Below are 18,325 nucleotides of genomic sequence, written 5' to 3'. Positions count from 1 at the left end.
TTTTTCGAGACAGGGTTTTTCTGTGTAGCCCTGGCTGTCCTGGCACTCACTTTGTAGACCAGGCTGGCCTCGAACTCAGAAATTCACCTGCCTCTGCCTCGAGTGCTGGGATTAAAGGTGTGCGCCACCACGCCCGGCTCCGGGAGCAGTCTTAACGAGTGAACTTTCCAGGCTGAAACAAGGCCATAGAGGCCCTCAGGAGAGAGAGTTTCCGGAGAAAGCAACCTAGTATCTAATGAAGGCGCTGTAAGGAGAGCAGCAGTCAAGGCTGATGCAGTGATGAGCATGTGGGAACCTTAACTCCGGGCAGGGTGGGGGATGGGTCCAAGGACAGGAATGTAAACACTGTATCCAACTGTGAATAATTATTTACATGGTCATTATAACAAAAACATTGAAGCAAAAAGTATGGTCTATGTGTCCTGGGAGAATATGGTATTTGATTTGGTAGGATGTGGTTGAAAGGAGAGAAGCTGAGAACACTGAATTCTTCCCACTGCCAATCTAGATAGTCAATAGAAAGTCTTCAGTGTGTGTGTGTGTGTGTGTGTGTGTGTGTGTGTGTGTGTGTGTAATATGCTGGAATATTGAAATATGGTATTGAAAAATGTATGGACCACTATTAGATAAAAGAATTTTTTGAGTTCAGTATCCTTATCAATGATATGGGGGCTAGGGATAGAGGACTGTTGGCTTTTATCAGAAGTCATTTCATGTGTGGCGGCACATTCCTTTTATCCCAGTACTCAGGAGGCAGAGGCAGGTGGATCTCTGTATATCAGCCTGGACTATAGAGTGAATTCTAGGACAGCCAAGGCAAACACACACACACACACACACACACACACACACACACAGACACCCCTTCTCACTCCCCACTCCCGTAAAAGTAATTTCACAGCTCAACAATAGTTTATTTAAAAATAAAAAGGAGAATTTATTGAATGAAAATAAATACACCACATATTGTCTTAGTCAGGATTTCTATTCCTGCACAAACATCATGATCAAGAAGCAAGTTGGAAAGAGCTTATTCAGCTTACATTTGCCCATTGCTGTTCATAACTAAAGGAAGTCAGGACTGGAACTCAAGCAGGTCAGGAAACTGGAGCAGAGGCCATGGAGGGATGTGACTTATTGGCTTGCTTCCCCTGGCTTGCTCAACTTGCTTTCTTATAAACCCAAGACTACCAGCCCAGAGATGCTACCACTCACAATGAGCCCTCCCATCCTTGATCACTAATTGAGAAAATGCCTTACAGCTGGATTTCATGAAGGAATTTCCTCACCTGAAGCTCTTTTCTCTGTGATAACTCTAGCTTGTGTCAAGTTGACACAAAACCAGCCAGTACAACATACTCAAACTTATGTAGCACAATGGAGGCTGTTCAAAGAGGCAAGTTCATACCACTAAGTGCCCAGATAAAGAAAATTGCAGAGATCTCAGAGTAGCAATTTAAAAGCACTCCTGAAAGCTCTAGGACAAAAGAATAAATTATGCCTACAAGGAGTAGACTTCAAGAAATCATCAAACTCAGTACTGAAATCAATAAAATAGAAACAAAACATATTTACAAAGAATCAATAAAGCAAAGAGTTGACTCTTTGACAAAATCAATAAGTCTAACAAATCCCCAAACCAAATTAACTAAAAGACGGAGGGCAAATATCCAAATTAACAAAATTAGAAGTGAGAAGGTGGACATACAGACTGAGGAAATCCAGAGAATCATAAGGACATACTTTAAAATGTATACCCTACCAAAGTGGGAAATATGAAATAAATGGATAATTTTCTTGATACCACTTACCAAAATTAAATCAAGATTTGAAAGATAAGCAATTTAAGCAGACCTATAACCCATACTGAAAGAGAAGCAGTCATTAAAAGTTCCCCAATCAAAAAAGTCCAGCTCCTGATGATTTGGGGGCAGATTTCTATTAAACTTTCAAAGAAGAGTTAATGCCAATACTCAAGTTATTGCACAGAATAAAAACAAAAGGGACATTTTCCAATTCATTTTATAAGGTCACAGTTACCCTGATACCCAAACCTACATAAAGATCCAACAAAGAAAGTTACATACCAGTTTCTCTTATACAGGCAAAAATAATAAAATATTAGCAAATCAAATTCAAGAACACATCAAAAAGACCAGCTCCCATGATGAAGTAGGCAGCACATATAAACTGGTAAGTGTCATCTACCATATAAGCAAACTGAAAGACGAAATGAAACTATATGATCATCTATTAGATGCAGAAAGGACCTTTAACAAAATCTAACAGCCTTTCATGATGAAAGTCCTAGAGAGATTAGAGACACAGGAATGTATCTCAATAAAGGTAGTTTACAGCAAGTCCATAGCCAACATCAACTTAAATGGAGAGAAACTCAAAGCAATTCTAGTAAAAGCAGGAACAAGACGAGTTCTGAAGTCTTAGCTAAAGCAATGAGACAACGGAAGGAGATGAAAAACAATACAGATTAGAAAGGAAGACGTCAAAATATCTTTATTGCAGATTATGATTGTATCCAGACTTTTGGCTATTTTATGGGTTCTTATTTCTGTTCTATGATCCTTCTCTACTCTTATTCATTCCAATCTCCTAACTCTAGGTAGGAGAAAAAAGAAGACCAGAGGGGAAGCGGGGGTGTGGGTGGGGTGAGGAGTGGGAGTAGGGGGGGTAGCGTCGATATCATTAGGCTACTTCCTGCTGATTAAGGGCACCAAGACCAGAGGGGAAGCAGGGGTGGGGTGGCATTGATATCACTAGGTTACCTCCTGCCGATTAAGGACACCAAGTTCCTTGGGGCAATTTTGATCTTTGTTGTCAGGATGTCTCCAACCAGCAGCCAGTGGCCAGTAACAGCAAATAGCAACAGCAGCAGCTGCACACCTCTCAGGATTCTTGCATTTATATTCCTCTCAAGTGTCCCTAGAGTTCCAAAAGCCACACACATGCTGAAACTCTCTGCAGCTGGCAAACTCACGCCCCTGCCAGAGCATGAGGTAAGTTATGATCAGCTGCTGTGGACAATTTGAGGCATCTCCATATCCCACATGTGGGATCAAAGCTTATTCCCATAACATTTCTATGTTTTCAAAGGAAGCAAAATTCTCACTACATATGATAATATACATAAGTGACCTGAGAAATTCTGTCAAGAAACTTCTATGGCTGATAAACACTTTCAGCACATAGCTGGATACAAAATTAACTCACAAAAACCAGTAGCCTCTCTATATACAAATGACAAATGGACTGAGAAAGAAATGAGGGAAGCAGCACCTTTCACGATAGCCTCACATAATATAAAGTACCTTAGGGTGACTCTAACCAAGCAAGTGAAAGGCCTGAATGATAAAAACATCAAGTCATTGACAAATGAAGGTGTCAGAGGATTGCTCATGCTCATGGGTCGGTAGGATTAATAAAGTAGAATTAGCCTAATTTTACCAAAAGCAATCTACAGATTCAGTGCAATCCCCATAAAAATTCCAATGCAATTCTTCATAGACCATGAAAGGACAATTTTCAGCTTCCTATGGAAACACAAAAAGCCCAGGATAGCGAAAACAATCCTGAACAATAAACGAACTGCTAGTGGTATCACCATTCTCAATTTCAAGTTGAATTTCAGAGTTATAGTAATAAAAACCGCAAGGTATTGACATAAAAACAGGCCTGTTGATCAGTGGAATCAAATTGAAGACCCAGATATAAACGCACACACGTATGGGCATCTGATTTTTATTAAGAATCCAGAAATACACCATCTTCAACAAATGGTGCTGGTCAAACTGGATGGCAGCATGCAGAAGAACCCAAGTAGATCCACAGTTATCACCCTGCACAAAACTAAACTCCAAATGGGCCAACTACCTAAACATAACCCAAATCCGCTGAGCTGGAAAGAAGAGAAATTGATAGTTTTGAACTCATGGGTAGAGAGAACACCGTCAGAGCAGAAAGCAAGATAAACCATTAATAAATGAGATCTCATGAAAACGAGGAGCTTTGGCATGGCAAAGGACACTGTCATTTGGACAAAGTGTCAGCCTACAGAATGAGAAAAGATTTTTGCCAGGTATACATCTGATAGAAGGCTAATATCCAAAATACATAACAAACTTAAGAACACAGGTATCAACAAAACGAATAACCTAATTAAAAATGGGATACAGATCTAAACAGAATTCTCAATAGAAGAAACTCAAATAGCTAAGAAACAAAGAAATGTTCAACTTGATGAGCCATCAGGGAAATGCAAATCAAAATGAGATTTCATCTTACTCCTGTCAGTGACAGCCCATGCTGGTAAGGGTGTGGAGTAGCAGGAACACTTCTTCGCTGCTGGTGCGAGTATAAACTTGTACATCTACTCTGGAAATCAGTGCATCAGTTCTTCAGGAAGATGGGACTTGATCTACCTCAAGATCCAGCTATACCATTTTGGGGCATATACCCAAGGGATTCTTTACCACAAAAATAATTACTCAACCGTGTTCATTGCTGCTGTATTCAGGATACCCAGAAATTGGAAACAACCTAGATATCTCTCATCAGAAGAATGGATGAAGAAAATGTGGTACATTTACACAATGGAGCATTTCTCAGCCGTTAGAAAATGATATCGTGAAATTTGCAAGAAAATACATGGAACTAGGGGGAAAAATCATCCGGAGTGAGGTGACCCAGACCCAGAAAAAATGAATATGGTACCTATTCACTTATATGTGGATACTAGCTGTGAAGTCATTGATAGCCAAGTCACAATATATAGAACCACAGCGGGTAGGTATAGAATAAGAGTCTAGAAAGAACAGATAGATAGAGATCTTTAGGAAAGAGAAATGGAAAAGACAGTTATGAATGGATGTGAGGGACTGGAATGGGAGGGTCAGGTGGAGAAGGAGAGGTGAGGGAAGGATGTGGGAGAATACAGGGAGAGACAGCTAAGGTTAAGAGGTATTTGAGGGGTAGTCATGGAAACCTAATACAATAGAAACTTCCTAAAATATATACACATATATAGACAATCTAACTGAGATTGCCAAATAATGGGGGCCATCTCTTGTCACCACATGAAGCCCCTAGTACTGGTATGGTTGCATCGATTTGACTTGTTAGCCAGTGGGGCCCCGTGGGAATTCCCAAGCAACCCCGGCTGTTGCCAAGACTCTAGGTTGCTCTCTGCAAACTGACAGCAAGGTCTGCCGAAGACGACACCTATACAACTCATTGAAGATGGAGAAGTCAAGCTGGTGATGATATAAAGCCTTCGCTTCTCCATTCCAGGATCTCTGCTACAGGAATGTACTCTGCAGGCTCTCAAAAGAACATAAGCACCAGCCACAAATCCTTTATCTACCGTAGTGTCCTGCCTGCAAGATATGCTAGGGCAGTGGTGGCTCAAAGCTTGTGGGAGCAACCAACCAATAACTAATTGATTTAAAGCCCGCATCCATGAGATGGAGCCCATATCTGACACTGCTTGGGTGACCAAGAATCTGAGACTAAATAGCCCAGGGACCTGGCATAAAACCAAATAATATTGGTTTTTTTAAAAAGAAGAAAAAAATGTAGTGATAAAATGACTCCTAATGACATTCTGTCATACCCATAGATCAGTGCCTTGTTCAGCCATCATCAGAGAAACTTCTTCCTGCAGGAGATGGGAACAGTACAGAGACCAGAGCCAGACAGTATGCAGAGAGTGAGAGATCTTGCAACACTAAATGGGATGTCTCCGTCAAATCCCTCCCCTCAGAGGTCAGGGAGACAAAAAGAGTGTAAAAGCCAGGGGGGACAGAGGACACCAAGGAAACAAGGCCCTCATGAGCAGAGCTCATATGGACTCACAGGGCCTGAAGCAGCAAGCACAGGATCTGCGTGGGTCTGCAAGGTCCTCTGTGTATACATCACATCTTCCAGTTTAGTGTTTTTATGGGGTTTCTTTTTTTCTTTTTTTGTTTTTGTTTTTGTTTTTGTTTGTTTTCAAGACAGGATTTCTCTGTATAGCCTTGGCTGTCCTGGAACTCACTCTGTAGACCAGGCTGGCCTCGAACTCAGAAATCTGCCTGCCTCTGCCTCCCAAGTGCTGGGATTAAAGGCGTGCCCCACCATGCCCGGCTTTATGGGGTTTCTGAGAGTATGAACAAGTGGGTCTCCGACTCTTGTGCTTTCCCTTGGGCTTGTTTCCTTCTGTCAGTTTGTCTTGTCCAACTTTGATGTGGTAGTTTTTGTTTTATCTTATTATATTAATTTTGTTATATTTTTAAAAATGAATGAATGGATGAATGAATACCTTGGGTTACATCTTTAGATCTCCTTTCAAACAACAGCTACCTTCTTTGGTTTGGTTCTAGATATATAAATAATGTCAAGTCTAGTTGTTTGATGTTGGACTCTGGGTCTGGATTTATAGGACAGCAAATTAATGTCTGGTTAATTTTTAAAAAAATATTTATTTATTTGTATGTGCACAGATTTGTTTTTGGAGGTCAGAGGTCAATTTTCAGGAGTCAATTCTCTCCTTCCACTTAAAAAATACTTATTTATTCATTAATTTATTTATATAAGTACACCGTAGCTGTCTTCACATACACCAGAAGAGGACATTCAATCCCATTACAGATGGTTGTGTGCCACAGTGTGGGTACTGAGAATCAAACTCAGAATCTCTAGCAGAGCAGTCAGTGCTCTTAACCACTGAGTCATCTCTTCAGTCCTTACCTTTTACCTTGATTATGAGCTAAGGCCTCATTTGTTTCTGCTCCTGTGATAAGTATTCAAGCTTCTGGCTGTCTGCTTCCCTGTTCACTATAGGAATTTAGTGGACTGGAGACACAGGAGCCACTGTGTTGGGCAAGAAAAGAAAGAAGAAGGGAGGGAGGAAGGGAAGGAAGCAGGAGAGGAAAGGAGAGGAGTAAAGGAGGGAGGTGGGGAAGGGAGAGACAGAGACAGAGATTGGGAGACCCAGAATCAAACTCAGGCCACCAGGCTTGTGTGGCCAATACTTTTACCTGCTGAGCTACCTTGTCGCTCTGAGGTCTTAACTAATTTTAACTGGCCACGAAGTTTCCTTTAGCACTCCTTGGATTTGTTTGTTTCCCCAACACCATCCTGGTCTGATTTTAAGTTAAAGATCAAGAAAGAGACCAGGAAGCAGAGTAGGGGCGGAGCTGTGGTCTCCATTCTGAGGTCCTTTTGAGATGGTTAGTTTCCGAGGCTGGTCTGAGTTGTTTCTCAAGATCCATCTGTTCTTGGCTGGGGTCCACCACAGCCTTGATGTGGGTATGTATGTTGAATAAGGAGGACTGGGCACGTTTTGTGTTCTGCCAGCCAAGTCTTTTAATAACCATTGGATGCAGGATCATGTCCACACAGTTCTCCAAGTCCTTTTGGAACAGTGGAGGGAGGCAGCCAAACATAACTCAAAGCTATTCCCCACCAACCTCTTTTTGTTTTGTTATGTGCTTCTGTTGCTGTTTGTTTTTATGAACCAGAATCTCATTAGCCTAGGCTGGGTTCGAGTTCACTATGTAGCCCAGAGTGACCTATGTTCCTTTTCTCCCTGCTCCCACCTCACTGGAATTCCACTACTGACATCTGCCACTACAGTTTACCCCATCTTCCCTTTAATTTAAATTGCTCATTTTTCTTTTTCTTTTTCTTTTCTTTTCTTTTCTTTTCTTTTCTTTTCTTTTCTTTTCTTTTCTCTTCTCTTCTCTTCTCTTCTCTTCTCTTCTCTTCTCTTCTCTTCTCTTCTCTTCTCTTCTCTTCTCTTCTCTCTCTTCTCTTCTCTTCTCTTCTTTTCTTTCTTTCTTTCTTTCTTTTTTTTTTTTTTTTTGAGGCAGGCTCTTAGTATGTAGTCCTGACTGGCCTAGAACTGGCTGTGTAGATCAGACTCATAGAGACTACTCAGACTATGAGGACCAAGCTGAACGCAAACTCAAGGAGACACTCCTGCCTCTGCCCTCAGAGTGCTAGGATTAAAGCTATGTGCGACTGTGCCCTATCTCTCCCTTTGAAAAACTACAATTATTTTATTTCTATCTCTGAAGTTCCTAGTGTGGCAGGGCAACTTTTTATATGTTTCTTGGCCGTTTGCATTCCCCTAGACCCTTTCTAGATCCTTACTTACTCCTGAATTAGGAGAACTGGGAGGTGGACTGGCGGAAGGATAGAGCAGAAAAGAGGCCAAACTGAGGACAAGCCACCTGGTAGGAGCCAAGGCTTCAGCCTCCCACTGGGTCAGCGTGGCACAGAGCCAGCACGGAGGGGAAGCTGGCCCTGCTGTTGATGGCCAGGGGAACATGTTTGACATCATACTTTGCAAGGCCCTGTTGAGAAATCAGTACTGTATCCGGCCTCCTTTTTCTCTGGAAAGGTGTCTTTCGTTGAGTTGCTGGGGGAAGGGCCTTGAGTTGAGGCCATAATGACTTCTCCTTACCACTGTCCCCTTCCACAGCTGCTCGCCCTCGGGCAGCTGGAGTGATCAGGGAAGCTCCGGCCAGGCCATCTTCCTTTGGTTAGAGCTTGGGGGTGCTGGAGACTGGAGGATTGCAATGAGGGAGGGTATAGGACACATTCTTGAACGTGACAGTGCCATCCCCACATACATTCTAAGAGGATGTTTCTCGTTTTCCACTTAGGTAGTTGCTGTTGCATAGGATTTCCTTCAAGCTAACCGGCCAACATCGCCATCAGATCATCTGTGTTTGTTGACTGTTGAGCCTTCCTTCACAGAAGGATGCTTGTGGGACCTTTACCTAAGTATCCAGGCACACCTCTCAATCAGTTGTATGCAACTCTGCCCTAACTGAACAGAGCCTCAGAGAGGGGCTAGAAGATACAGGCAGGGAAGGACTAAGGCAGGAAGCTCCATCTACACAGTCCAGGGAACCTTCACCAGTGCTGCTTGTAGGCCTTCCAGTGTGGTGCCTTAAGGTCATCTATGTTCCTGCCCACAACCCTTCACCCATTGCTCTATAAGTAATGAACCCCCAGAGTGAGCTTTGGTGGAATCTACCTCTGTCACTGAGACCCTAGAAGAAGGTGGAGAAATTGCTTATGCTTCCCTCAGGGAGGCTTTTTAGCAAAACTAGTTCTTTTTTCATTGCTTTTGGTCAGTGAGTTTTAAACTTGAGTTTAGATCCTAGAGTTTCAGGACTCTCTTCATTACATTTTCTATTCATTCATTTATTTATTTTTGTGTGTGTGTGCATGCATGTGTGTCTATGTGTATGCTCAACAACATGATGCACACTCAACAACACCATGTACAGTTGGTGTTTGTCCAGGTTGTGTTGTACTCATGGAGGTCAGAGGACAACTTGCAGCAGTAATTTCTCTCCTTCCTGTAGGTTCTGGGGATCAATCTCAGGTCATCAGGTGTGATGACTTTACCAGCCGAGGACCCATGATGGCTGATATTGTCAACTTGATAGACCAAGAACCAGTAGAGGACAAACCTCTGGGCATGTTTATAGAGATTATGTTATGTTGATTAGGTTAATTGAGATGGAAAAACTCATGATGAAAGTTGGTGGCACCATTCTCTGGGCTTGGAATCTGGACCTCATATGAAGGAGAAAGCTAGGAGCTTTCCTTCATTGCTCTTTGCTTCTGACCGGGGATGCAATGTGACCAACTCCTTCAAGTTCCCACAACCATGCCTTTCCCGTATTGATCGATTGTGCCACCAAACTGTAAGCTACAATAATCTTTTTCTTTTCGAGCTGCTTTTGTCAGGGCACGTTAGCGCCAGGACAGTGACTAGAATAGGTTTGATTCTCAACACCACAAAAAAGAAGAGAGGAGACTCCTCATTTGTGTTTGCAGTCAGTCTTGTTCCCAAGTCTTACCCCCAGTCACAAACAGACACCTATCTACTTTCCATTCCATAAATTTACCTTTTCTGGGCATTTGCTTCACAAAGTACCACATAGTACGTTATCTTCTGTTCTAGAGTCTTTCACTTAGCATACCCTCTTCCAGACTGACCTAGAAGTCACTATGTAGGTCAAAATGACCCTAAACTCTTGAGTGTTAGGACTGTAGGTATGAACCACCATACTGTTTTCAGTCTTGTTCCTAAACCAGCACATTCAAGGAATCCCACAGTGTGGGTGTACTTTCATTGTTTTTCTCATCATATCTCTAGGGATGGATATTTTGGTTGTCTTCAAGCTTTGGCTTTTACACATAGAGCTTCAGTCTATCCTCTCCATGTGAGCTAAGTGAGCACGGCTGTAGGTCAGGGTCCTAGAAGTGCAATTTCTTCATTAAAGAGTGTGCACACTGAGAGAGAATTCATCAGCCAGCCATGGAAGTGCAGACTTGGTAACCCAGCACTCAAGAGGCTGAGGTAGAAGATTGTGAATTCAAGACTGGCCTGGGTTATGTAATGAGATCCCGTCTCAAAAACAAAACAAACACATTATTAAAAAGGCATTCTTTAATTGCTTTCTCTGAAGATACCTGGTCCACTGTCCTACCAGCAATGGGGAGATAGGATATTATGATCAGGCAGGTTTAACCTCAAATTGTAGGCTGTAAAGCTTGGATCTGACTCCCTGCAATGACCCTCAAAATGGCCCAAGCTGCCCTTCTTATCTCTTTCTCCTTACTGGTTTTAATGGCTGAAACATTTTCATCGTAATAGCTCATGTACAAGTGGCTCCAGAAAACTCATAGCTTAAAGAACACAATAACTCAAGGACTCTCAGGCACTCATCATTTAGATTAAGAACCTTCTTTACCAGTCTCAAGAACCCTGTTGCTTGGAGCACCCCACTCCTACCCTTGAGTGTAGGCTCCCTAATGTTTGTGGTCACCGTTCCTTTGCTTAGCGTTTTAGTTGCATTTGTTTTTGAGAGTTATGTTGAGTCAACTTAGTTCAGATGGGACTGTTTCCCACATTTTCTTCCTTTCAGACCAGAAGAGCACAAGCTGGCAGGGACCTTTGTGTGAGATCTGGAAGCTGTAAAGTGAACACTGGCAGTATGCTTGTTAATGCTTTGGAAGGTCAGCCCACGGCCTATGACATGTTCTTTATCTACTGGTTGTTGTGTTGGTGTGGAACAGCAGCTGCATCCACAGTCTCTCAGTGTTTAAAAGTTTTTCTTCATGATGCAGGTCACCAGCATCTGCAGTCACTCACTCATGTAAGCTTGCACCAACGTAGGTGTCCATGTGTCCTAACAGGATCCACTATGCATGCGTGTATATGCGTGCGTGCATGCATTCGTACCTGTCTCTCTCTGTGTACCCCACTTCATGTCTGTTTTTCTCTTCAAGGTTGTCCTGTGAGATTCTGGTCTCATTCCACAAACAAGGCCAAGAGCCAGACACAGACTACCTCACAGCTCCCACCATGATATTAAGTCACACCTCAGGTGTCTCCTTGTGGTTCTGTGCCTCTGGTTGAACCCTGACTCACATAGCAGGGGTCCTCAACTGATGGATCTACTTTGCCTGTCTTTAAGTTTTATCGTGGACTCTGATGACCTTGACCATCGAGCAGTACAGAGCAGTACACTTCTATCAGTCCAAGCCTGGTCCCACAGCTGTGCCCCCACTCCACCACTGGCTTTCCCCTCTGTCATCACCACGGACACTCAGCAATGCCATTTTACTGCATTCATGAGTCTAGGCACAGACAAAATGGATAGACATTACCAGGATGTGTGAGACCCCTGGGGAAGTTACCTGCACAATTTCTCACTATATTTCAGGTTGCCGGAAGTGAGACAAGGATTCCCTTGTAATATTTATACCTATAGTTCTAACACTCAGGAGCTTCAGGCCATTTTGACCTGCATATTGAATTCTAGGACAGTCTGGGGGAGGGTATGCTGGGTGATAGTATGTGACCTCTTGGTCACAAAAGCAAAATATCTGGCAAAAGTTGGCATAAATACTCTGAGCTGAGTACTTATGTGAGTTGTAGACCATCTAGCCATGAGGCAGCACTCGGTTGCTTTACCCAGCTTGCTTTCAGTTTCCTCAGTACCTATGGGTTGGGAACCTGCTGACTTCATTGGTCCTGAAGGTGGTCCACGGGAGTCTGTGTGCCATGTACATGAGTGGAGCATATAAACAAGGAAGTGATCGTTACTACTATTATCATTATTATTGTTGTTGTCGTTACTGTTGTTGGCTGGCATGCTAGGTAAGCTACATCCCTCACTACTAAGCTACATCCCCAACCCTAGGAAACATTCCTGGGCATTTATTTATTTATTTATTTATTTATTTATTTATTTATTTGCCACAGGGTCTCATGCAGGTCAGGCTGCTCTTGAATTTGCTGTGTAGCTGAGGATGACATCGAACCTCTATTCTCCCTTTTACTTCCTAGCAGCTAGAATGATGGGTGTGTGCCATCATGCCTGGTTTATAGTGTGCTAAGGATTGAACCTAGGGCTTCATGCATGTCAGGCTAACACTCTGCCATGGAGCTACATCCCTACTACCCCAGGGGGACTCTTTTAAATGCCCCTCGAGTAGACTGGGAGCCTCTTGGTTTTGTTCAATAAAGGGAGGAGGCCATCCTACAGAGACTGGGAATGTTCGTGGAGAGGCATGCATCATCAACTCAGAGGGAGATGGCTCAGGATCAGGACAGAAGGTGTTATTGGAAGGAGAGGAACATAGTCCAGAAGCAAGAAAAACAGGTTCAAAGCAGACAGATCTAAGCAGATCTGGGGCCTTAGACAGTGGGACTCAGGTCTAGAACGTGGCAAGGAAGAAGAATCAACAGCTCAAAGGAATCTGCATTTGCCCTTTCTTGGTGACGCTCTGACTGGTGAGGGACTTGTGCCAAGACTGTTCATATGAGAGAGAGCAAGCGTGTGGGGGCAATCAACAGTGTTCACATCAGTACAACCAGACCTCAGCTGCTTTTGCTCTGGGCTCTTGTATCTTCCTGATTTTCTGTGGACAGTGGCATTCCTAGGCTTTGTTTGAGGAGCAGAGAGCAGAGACCTGGAACAAAGGTGAACCTTAACTTGGCCTCCTCCCTCTGACAGTCATCTTGAAGAGGAAGCTGGCCAGGTGCGGAGCTCAGGAAGAAGAGCAACAGTTCCCTCTGGCAACTTCTCCATGTTCTTCAACATTTCCGTCCTGCTGAATCAGAGGTATAGCCGAGTCACACTTGATCCTGATTCCTGATTCTGAGCTTAGTGCAGGGCATTGAATGCTCCTTAAACAGGGGCTGTATACTGACTTAATCCTTTTAGCCGAACAGTTTCATAAATTGTGAGTGAAAGCTGTCTACCCTAGAGCCTCATTCTGCCCTCTTGAGTCCCTCTTAGAGCAAGAGCCATAGCAGGCTACTCAGAGCCAGGGCCCCTCTTGACAAAGACCCTTCAGAGACAAACCTTGTTTGTTTAGGGCATTGCTGTGTCCCAATCCCTTGGAAGATCTGTCGGTCATTGTATACTGAAAAGATCATTCAGAAAAAAAAAAAAAAAAANAAGCTAGGGTTATACCTCAGTTGGTAGAGTATTTGCCTAGCATGTACAGAGTCCTGGGTTCCATCCCAGGATCATGTAAACCGGACATGGTGGTACATATCTGTAATCCCAGTGCTTGGGAGGTGGAGGCAAGAGGATCTCTTGATCAAGTTCATCCCCAGTTATATAGCAAGTTTCAGGCCAACCTGGCATACATGAGACTTAAACTGAACCCAGCCCACACTCAAACCCACCCCTCCCTGCAAAACCAAGAATGACTTAAGTCCTTTGTCTCCTCTGACAGGTTACAAATCACTTCCCCACTAGTGCCTGCTTGCCACATCTTGAATGAGGATGGTTGTTGGGAAGAGGAGAGAGGAGGGGAGAAGAACTCTCCCTGGGATCTGCTGCTCGAGTCTCCTGGCCACCGCACTTCTCCAAGGAGCTGAGCAGCTGAACTTCTGTGCCTTCTAAGCCTGCTCCTGATGCTTTTGAGTGCAAGAATGTGGGAATACCAGAGGAATCCAGCACACATTTCTTCCAAATGATCCATGTTCAGTTGAAGGGGACATGGGCTGGGCATGAAGTGGGCAGACAGGCAGGGACAGGCAGGGACAGGTAGGGACAGGTAGGGACAGGTAGGGACAGGTAGGGACAGGCAGGGCTCTGTCCTCATCTCACTCTGGGGACAGTGAAATGGTTCAGCAAGTAAGGACCCTTGCCATCGGGATGTCCTCTGACCTACATACATGTGTTAACATGGTGTGTGTATGTGTGTGTGTATGAATGCTAAAAAAAACCCAACCAATTAAAACAACACAAACTCTTACCCAGGACTTCTGCTTGCCATTGCCTGTCTACTTGGAAGTACTGAAATAAATACCCAACTACAAGTGGTCTATATATTTTTTAAAACGACATTTAATAGTCACACTTTACAAGAAATTATAAGGTAGATAGTTCTGCATTGGTTCAGTGGTTAAAGAACATTTTTTATTAGATATTTTCTTTATTTACATTTCAAATGTTATCCCCTTTCCTAGTTTCCCCTCCAAATATCCCCTATTCCCTTCCCTCTCCCCCTGCTCCCCAACCTACCCACTCCCATTCCTGGTCCTGGCATTCCCCTATACTGAGGCATAGAGCCTTCACAGGACCAAGGGTCTCTCCTTCCATTGATGACTGACTAGGCCATCCTCTGCTACATATACAGCTAGAGCCACAAGTTCCACCATGTGTTTTCTTTGATTGGTGGTTTAGTTCCAAGGAGCTTGGGGGGGCGGGTACTGGCTAGTTCATACTGATGTTCCTCCTATGGGGCTTCAGACCCCTTTAGCTCCTTAGATACCTTCGCTAGCTTCTTCATTTGGGACCTTGCGCTCCATCCAATGGATGATTGTCAGCATCCACTTCTGTATTTTCCAGGCACTGGCAGAGCCCCTCAGGAGACAGCTATATCAGCCTCCTTTCAGTAGGTTCTTGTTGGCATCTGCCATAGTGTCTGGGTTTGGTGGTTGTTTATGGGATGGATAATATTTTTTTAGACTTAGATTTTTATATTTTTGGTAAAGTGAGGTAAAACACACATAACAAAAATCACCATTTTAGCTTTTTTTTTTTTTTTTTTTTTTGGTTTGTTTGTTTGTCGAGGTGCTAGGATTTGAGCTTGAGTTCTTAGAAATGTTAAATAAGCACTCTCCCAGTGAGCAATACTCAGCTTTCATTTGAACACTTTTGTTACAGTGGCAATGAGTGCATTCACACTACTACACAGGGATCAGGGCTCACCTTCAGGGCTTTCCCATCATCCCTAACTGGAGCTGTGTCTTCCATACGAACTCCCCACCCTTCCTCACCCAGCCTCCAGTCAACACTATTTGATTATTTTTGGCACTTCTCATTGTGGACGCTCTTTTGTTGTGGAGAGACACCTTGTTTAACTTACCCATTCATCTGTTGGCCATCATTTTCGTTATGAATAATGCTGTTGTGAGTATCAGCATACAAATGTCTGAACCCTGGCTATCAATTTTTTTGGGTACCCTACTTAGAGATGGACTTGCTGGATTACGTGCCAATTCTATATTTAATTTTTTTTAATGGAAAACTGCTATGCTATGTTCCTGTGTGAGGGGACTCTGGTACATGTCCACTGGTAAGGTGAAGAGTTCCCTTTTCCTACTTCCTCATTGTCACTTGCCATTTTCTCTCCTCCACCCCTTCCTTTTACTGCTAGCTGTTCTGATGGGTAGGAGGCAGTATCTCACTCTAATTGTAACGTGTGCTTCTTAGAAAAGAGTGTTTGGGGTCTAGTGTTAGGAGGGACCAACTCTATCAGTAGGCATACCAAGATGGAAGGGAGCGAACAGCCAATATAGGGGGTTCTAAACTCTGCAATGGGGGCTCTGCTAAGAACGTGACCTCTTTCTCCCTGTAACTGTAGAGGAGGGGCTACATCAATTCAAATACCACAGTCTCTGGTAATGAGTCATGCTGAAAGACAAGAAGGAACCCTGAGGGGCCACCATTTAGGTGAACAGTCTTTAGAGGGTAGTAGAGGTGTTTGCTGAAGACGAGCTAACAAAAGAAGGCCTGCCTTCCTTGGCTAAGAACTCCTTGCTGACAAGGCCATAAGTAGCCATGATCTTGAGAAGTCCATGGCGAAATTTCTGGCCAATAAAGGCATAGATGATGGGGTTAAGGCAGCTGTGGAGGAAGCCAAGAATCTCCGTAGCATTCAAGGCCTTGTCAATGTCATAGCGGCGCTCACAGGTCTCCTTGATCAGCTTGGTTCTCATGAGGGTGTCTGTGAACAGAACCAGGTTGTAGGGCAGCCAGCAGAGCAGGAAGACAAGGACGACAGCGAAGATGACCCGCATGGCCCGGTGCTTTTGCCCCATGTGGGCCTTAAAGAGGGTGCGCAGTGTGAACCCGTAGCAGAACAGCATGATGAGCAGCGGCACAAGGAAGCCAAAAGTCTGAGGCAGGATACGCAGTACCACCCTCAAATGGGATGTATTGTTACCTACATCCTCATAGCAGACTAAGGTAGGAAGGTTTGCCTTAACAGCACTTCGTAGAATTAAGATGGGCAGGGCCAGAATTACTGATAGTAACCACATGGCTATGCACACAAACTTGACCAAGTGTCTCTTCTGGATCAGTGTACTTGTGGCATGTACAATGGCCAGGTAGCGGTCCATGCTGATGCAGGCTAGCAGCAGAACACTGCTGTAGAAGGTAACCTCCTTCACGTATGAGAATATCTTGCACAGGGTTGAACCAAAAGTCCATCCATTTACTTTAGATGCAGCCCAGACAGGCAAGGTCAGGGCAAAGAACAGGTCAGCAATGGCTAGGTTCAGCAGGTAGACATCGGTGACAGAGCAGGTGCTCCGGTTGTATAAGATGACCAGCATCACCAAGGAGTTCCCCACAAGGCTCAGCAGAGTCACCAGGACGTATGTTACAACCACAGCATATCTGTTGATTTCTAGGTTCTCTGGGTGGCATGGGACAGTATCTGGCAGAATAGAGGGCATGCCAGAGCTATAATTGAAAATATCAAGATCTCCACTGAAGAAATCTTCAATGTTGAACTTATCCACCTTGAATTCTCCCATCTTTGAGGTAAACTTAATCCTGTCAATAGAGGAGAGATGAAGGTTATTGCACAGCAAAGCCACCCTGATTCTTGTCTATCCCCCCCCCCCAAGAAACTGGGGCGTGAGGATTTTTCCATTGGCTTGCATATTGCAAGGAAGACACTATTTCCTTCAAGTTTGTAAATGATAGCAGTAAGCATTTGAGATAAAATAGTAATAAATAATAAATGAGACATTTGTGGGGCATAAAAACTACAGTTCTCTTCAAGATTGTTTTTTGAAACAGGGACTTGGTTGGCCTCAAACATTCTAGTAGCCAAGGCTGTACAAATTTTATACATGCATACATTTATATATGCATATGTATATATATGATTTATATATGTGTGTATATATATAATTTGTATATATAATATACATATATACAAATATTTGTATATGACATATATAATTTGAATATATTATATACATATATACAACTCTGCTTCTATATATGTATAGATATAATTTGTATATATGATATATACATAATTTGTACATCCTTGGCTACATAGCATGTTTGAGGACAACTAAGACCCTGTTTCAAAAAACCCATATGTTTATATATGATTTACATATGTGTATATAATATATCATATATGCTATACACAGTATATATACACATATACATATATAAATATGTATATATACATATACACATATAAATACGCATGTATACATACACATATGTAAATATGTATATATACATATATATGAAAATTTTATAATTAAACTCATATGCATAGCTAAAATGTGCTAGTAAAACATTAAAAAGGTATACAATCTTACAAAACAAATACAAATATTAAAACAATAATAATAATAGTAACAAAAAGTGGGGCTGGAGAGATGACTTAGTGGTTATGAGCACTGGCTGCACTTGTAGTGTACTCAGGCTTGGTTTCTCAACACACACCCAGCAGCTAACAACTCTCTGTAACCCCAGTTCCAAGGGATCTTCTGTCCCCCTCAGGTACCAGGCATGCACAGGGTAAACCTACATACTTGCAGGTGAAACACCCATGTACATAAAAAGTTAAAAATAATTGTAAAGAAAATGACAAAAATGGGCAGAGGTGGAGCTCAGGTGATAGCCTGAGATTCTCAAAGTCCTAGGTAGGGCTCCCAGAACTGAATAAACGAGGTATGATGGCATCTGCTGGCAGTCCCCGCACTCAGCATACTGGGGGTGGAGGAAGGAAGATCAGGGCT

The 18,325-nt window shown here is 43.1% G+C and overlaps 1 protein-coding gene across 1 annotated transcript; it reads right to left on the bottom strand.

Moving 5' to 3' along the window:
• Positions 1–16,012: 16,012 nt before the first annotated feature.
• On the bottom strand, positions 16,013–17,092 carry LOC110305112 (C-X-C chemokine receptor type 2). The gene has a single exon (XM_021176908.1). It carries the CDS (start codon positions 17,090–17,092, stop codon positions 16,013–16,015), a length of 1,080 nt encoding a protein of 359 aa, XP_021032567.1.
• Positions 17,093–18,325: the final 1,233 nt, after the last annotated feature.

The sequence above is a fragment of the Mus caroli genome, chromosome 1 (assembly GCF_900094665.2).
Source record: "Mus caroli chromosome 1, CAROLI_EIJ_v1.1, whole genome shotgun sequence".
In the NCBI taxonomy this organism is placed as follows: domain Eukaryota; kingdom Metazoa; phylum Chordata; class Mammalia; order Rodentia; family Muridae; genus Mus; species Mus caroli.
This window is presented reverse-complemented; position numbering and strand designations above follow the sequence as displayed.

Bases quoted from the DNA above. Each gene is read 5' to 3' on its own strand.
- LOC110305112 (XM_021176908.1), bottom strand. From the start codon at position 17,092: ATGGGAGAATTCAAGGTGGATAAGTTCAACATTGAAGATTTCTTCAGT.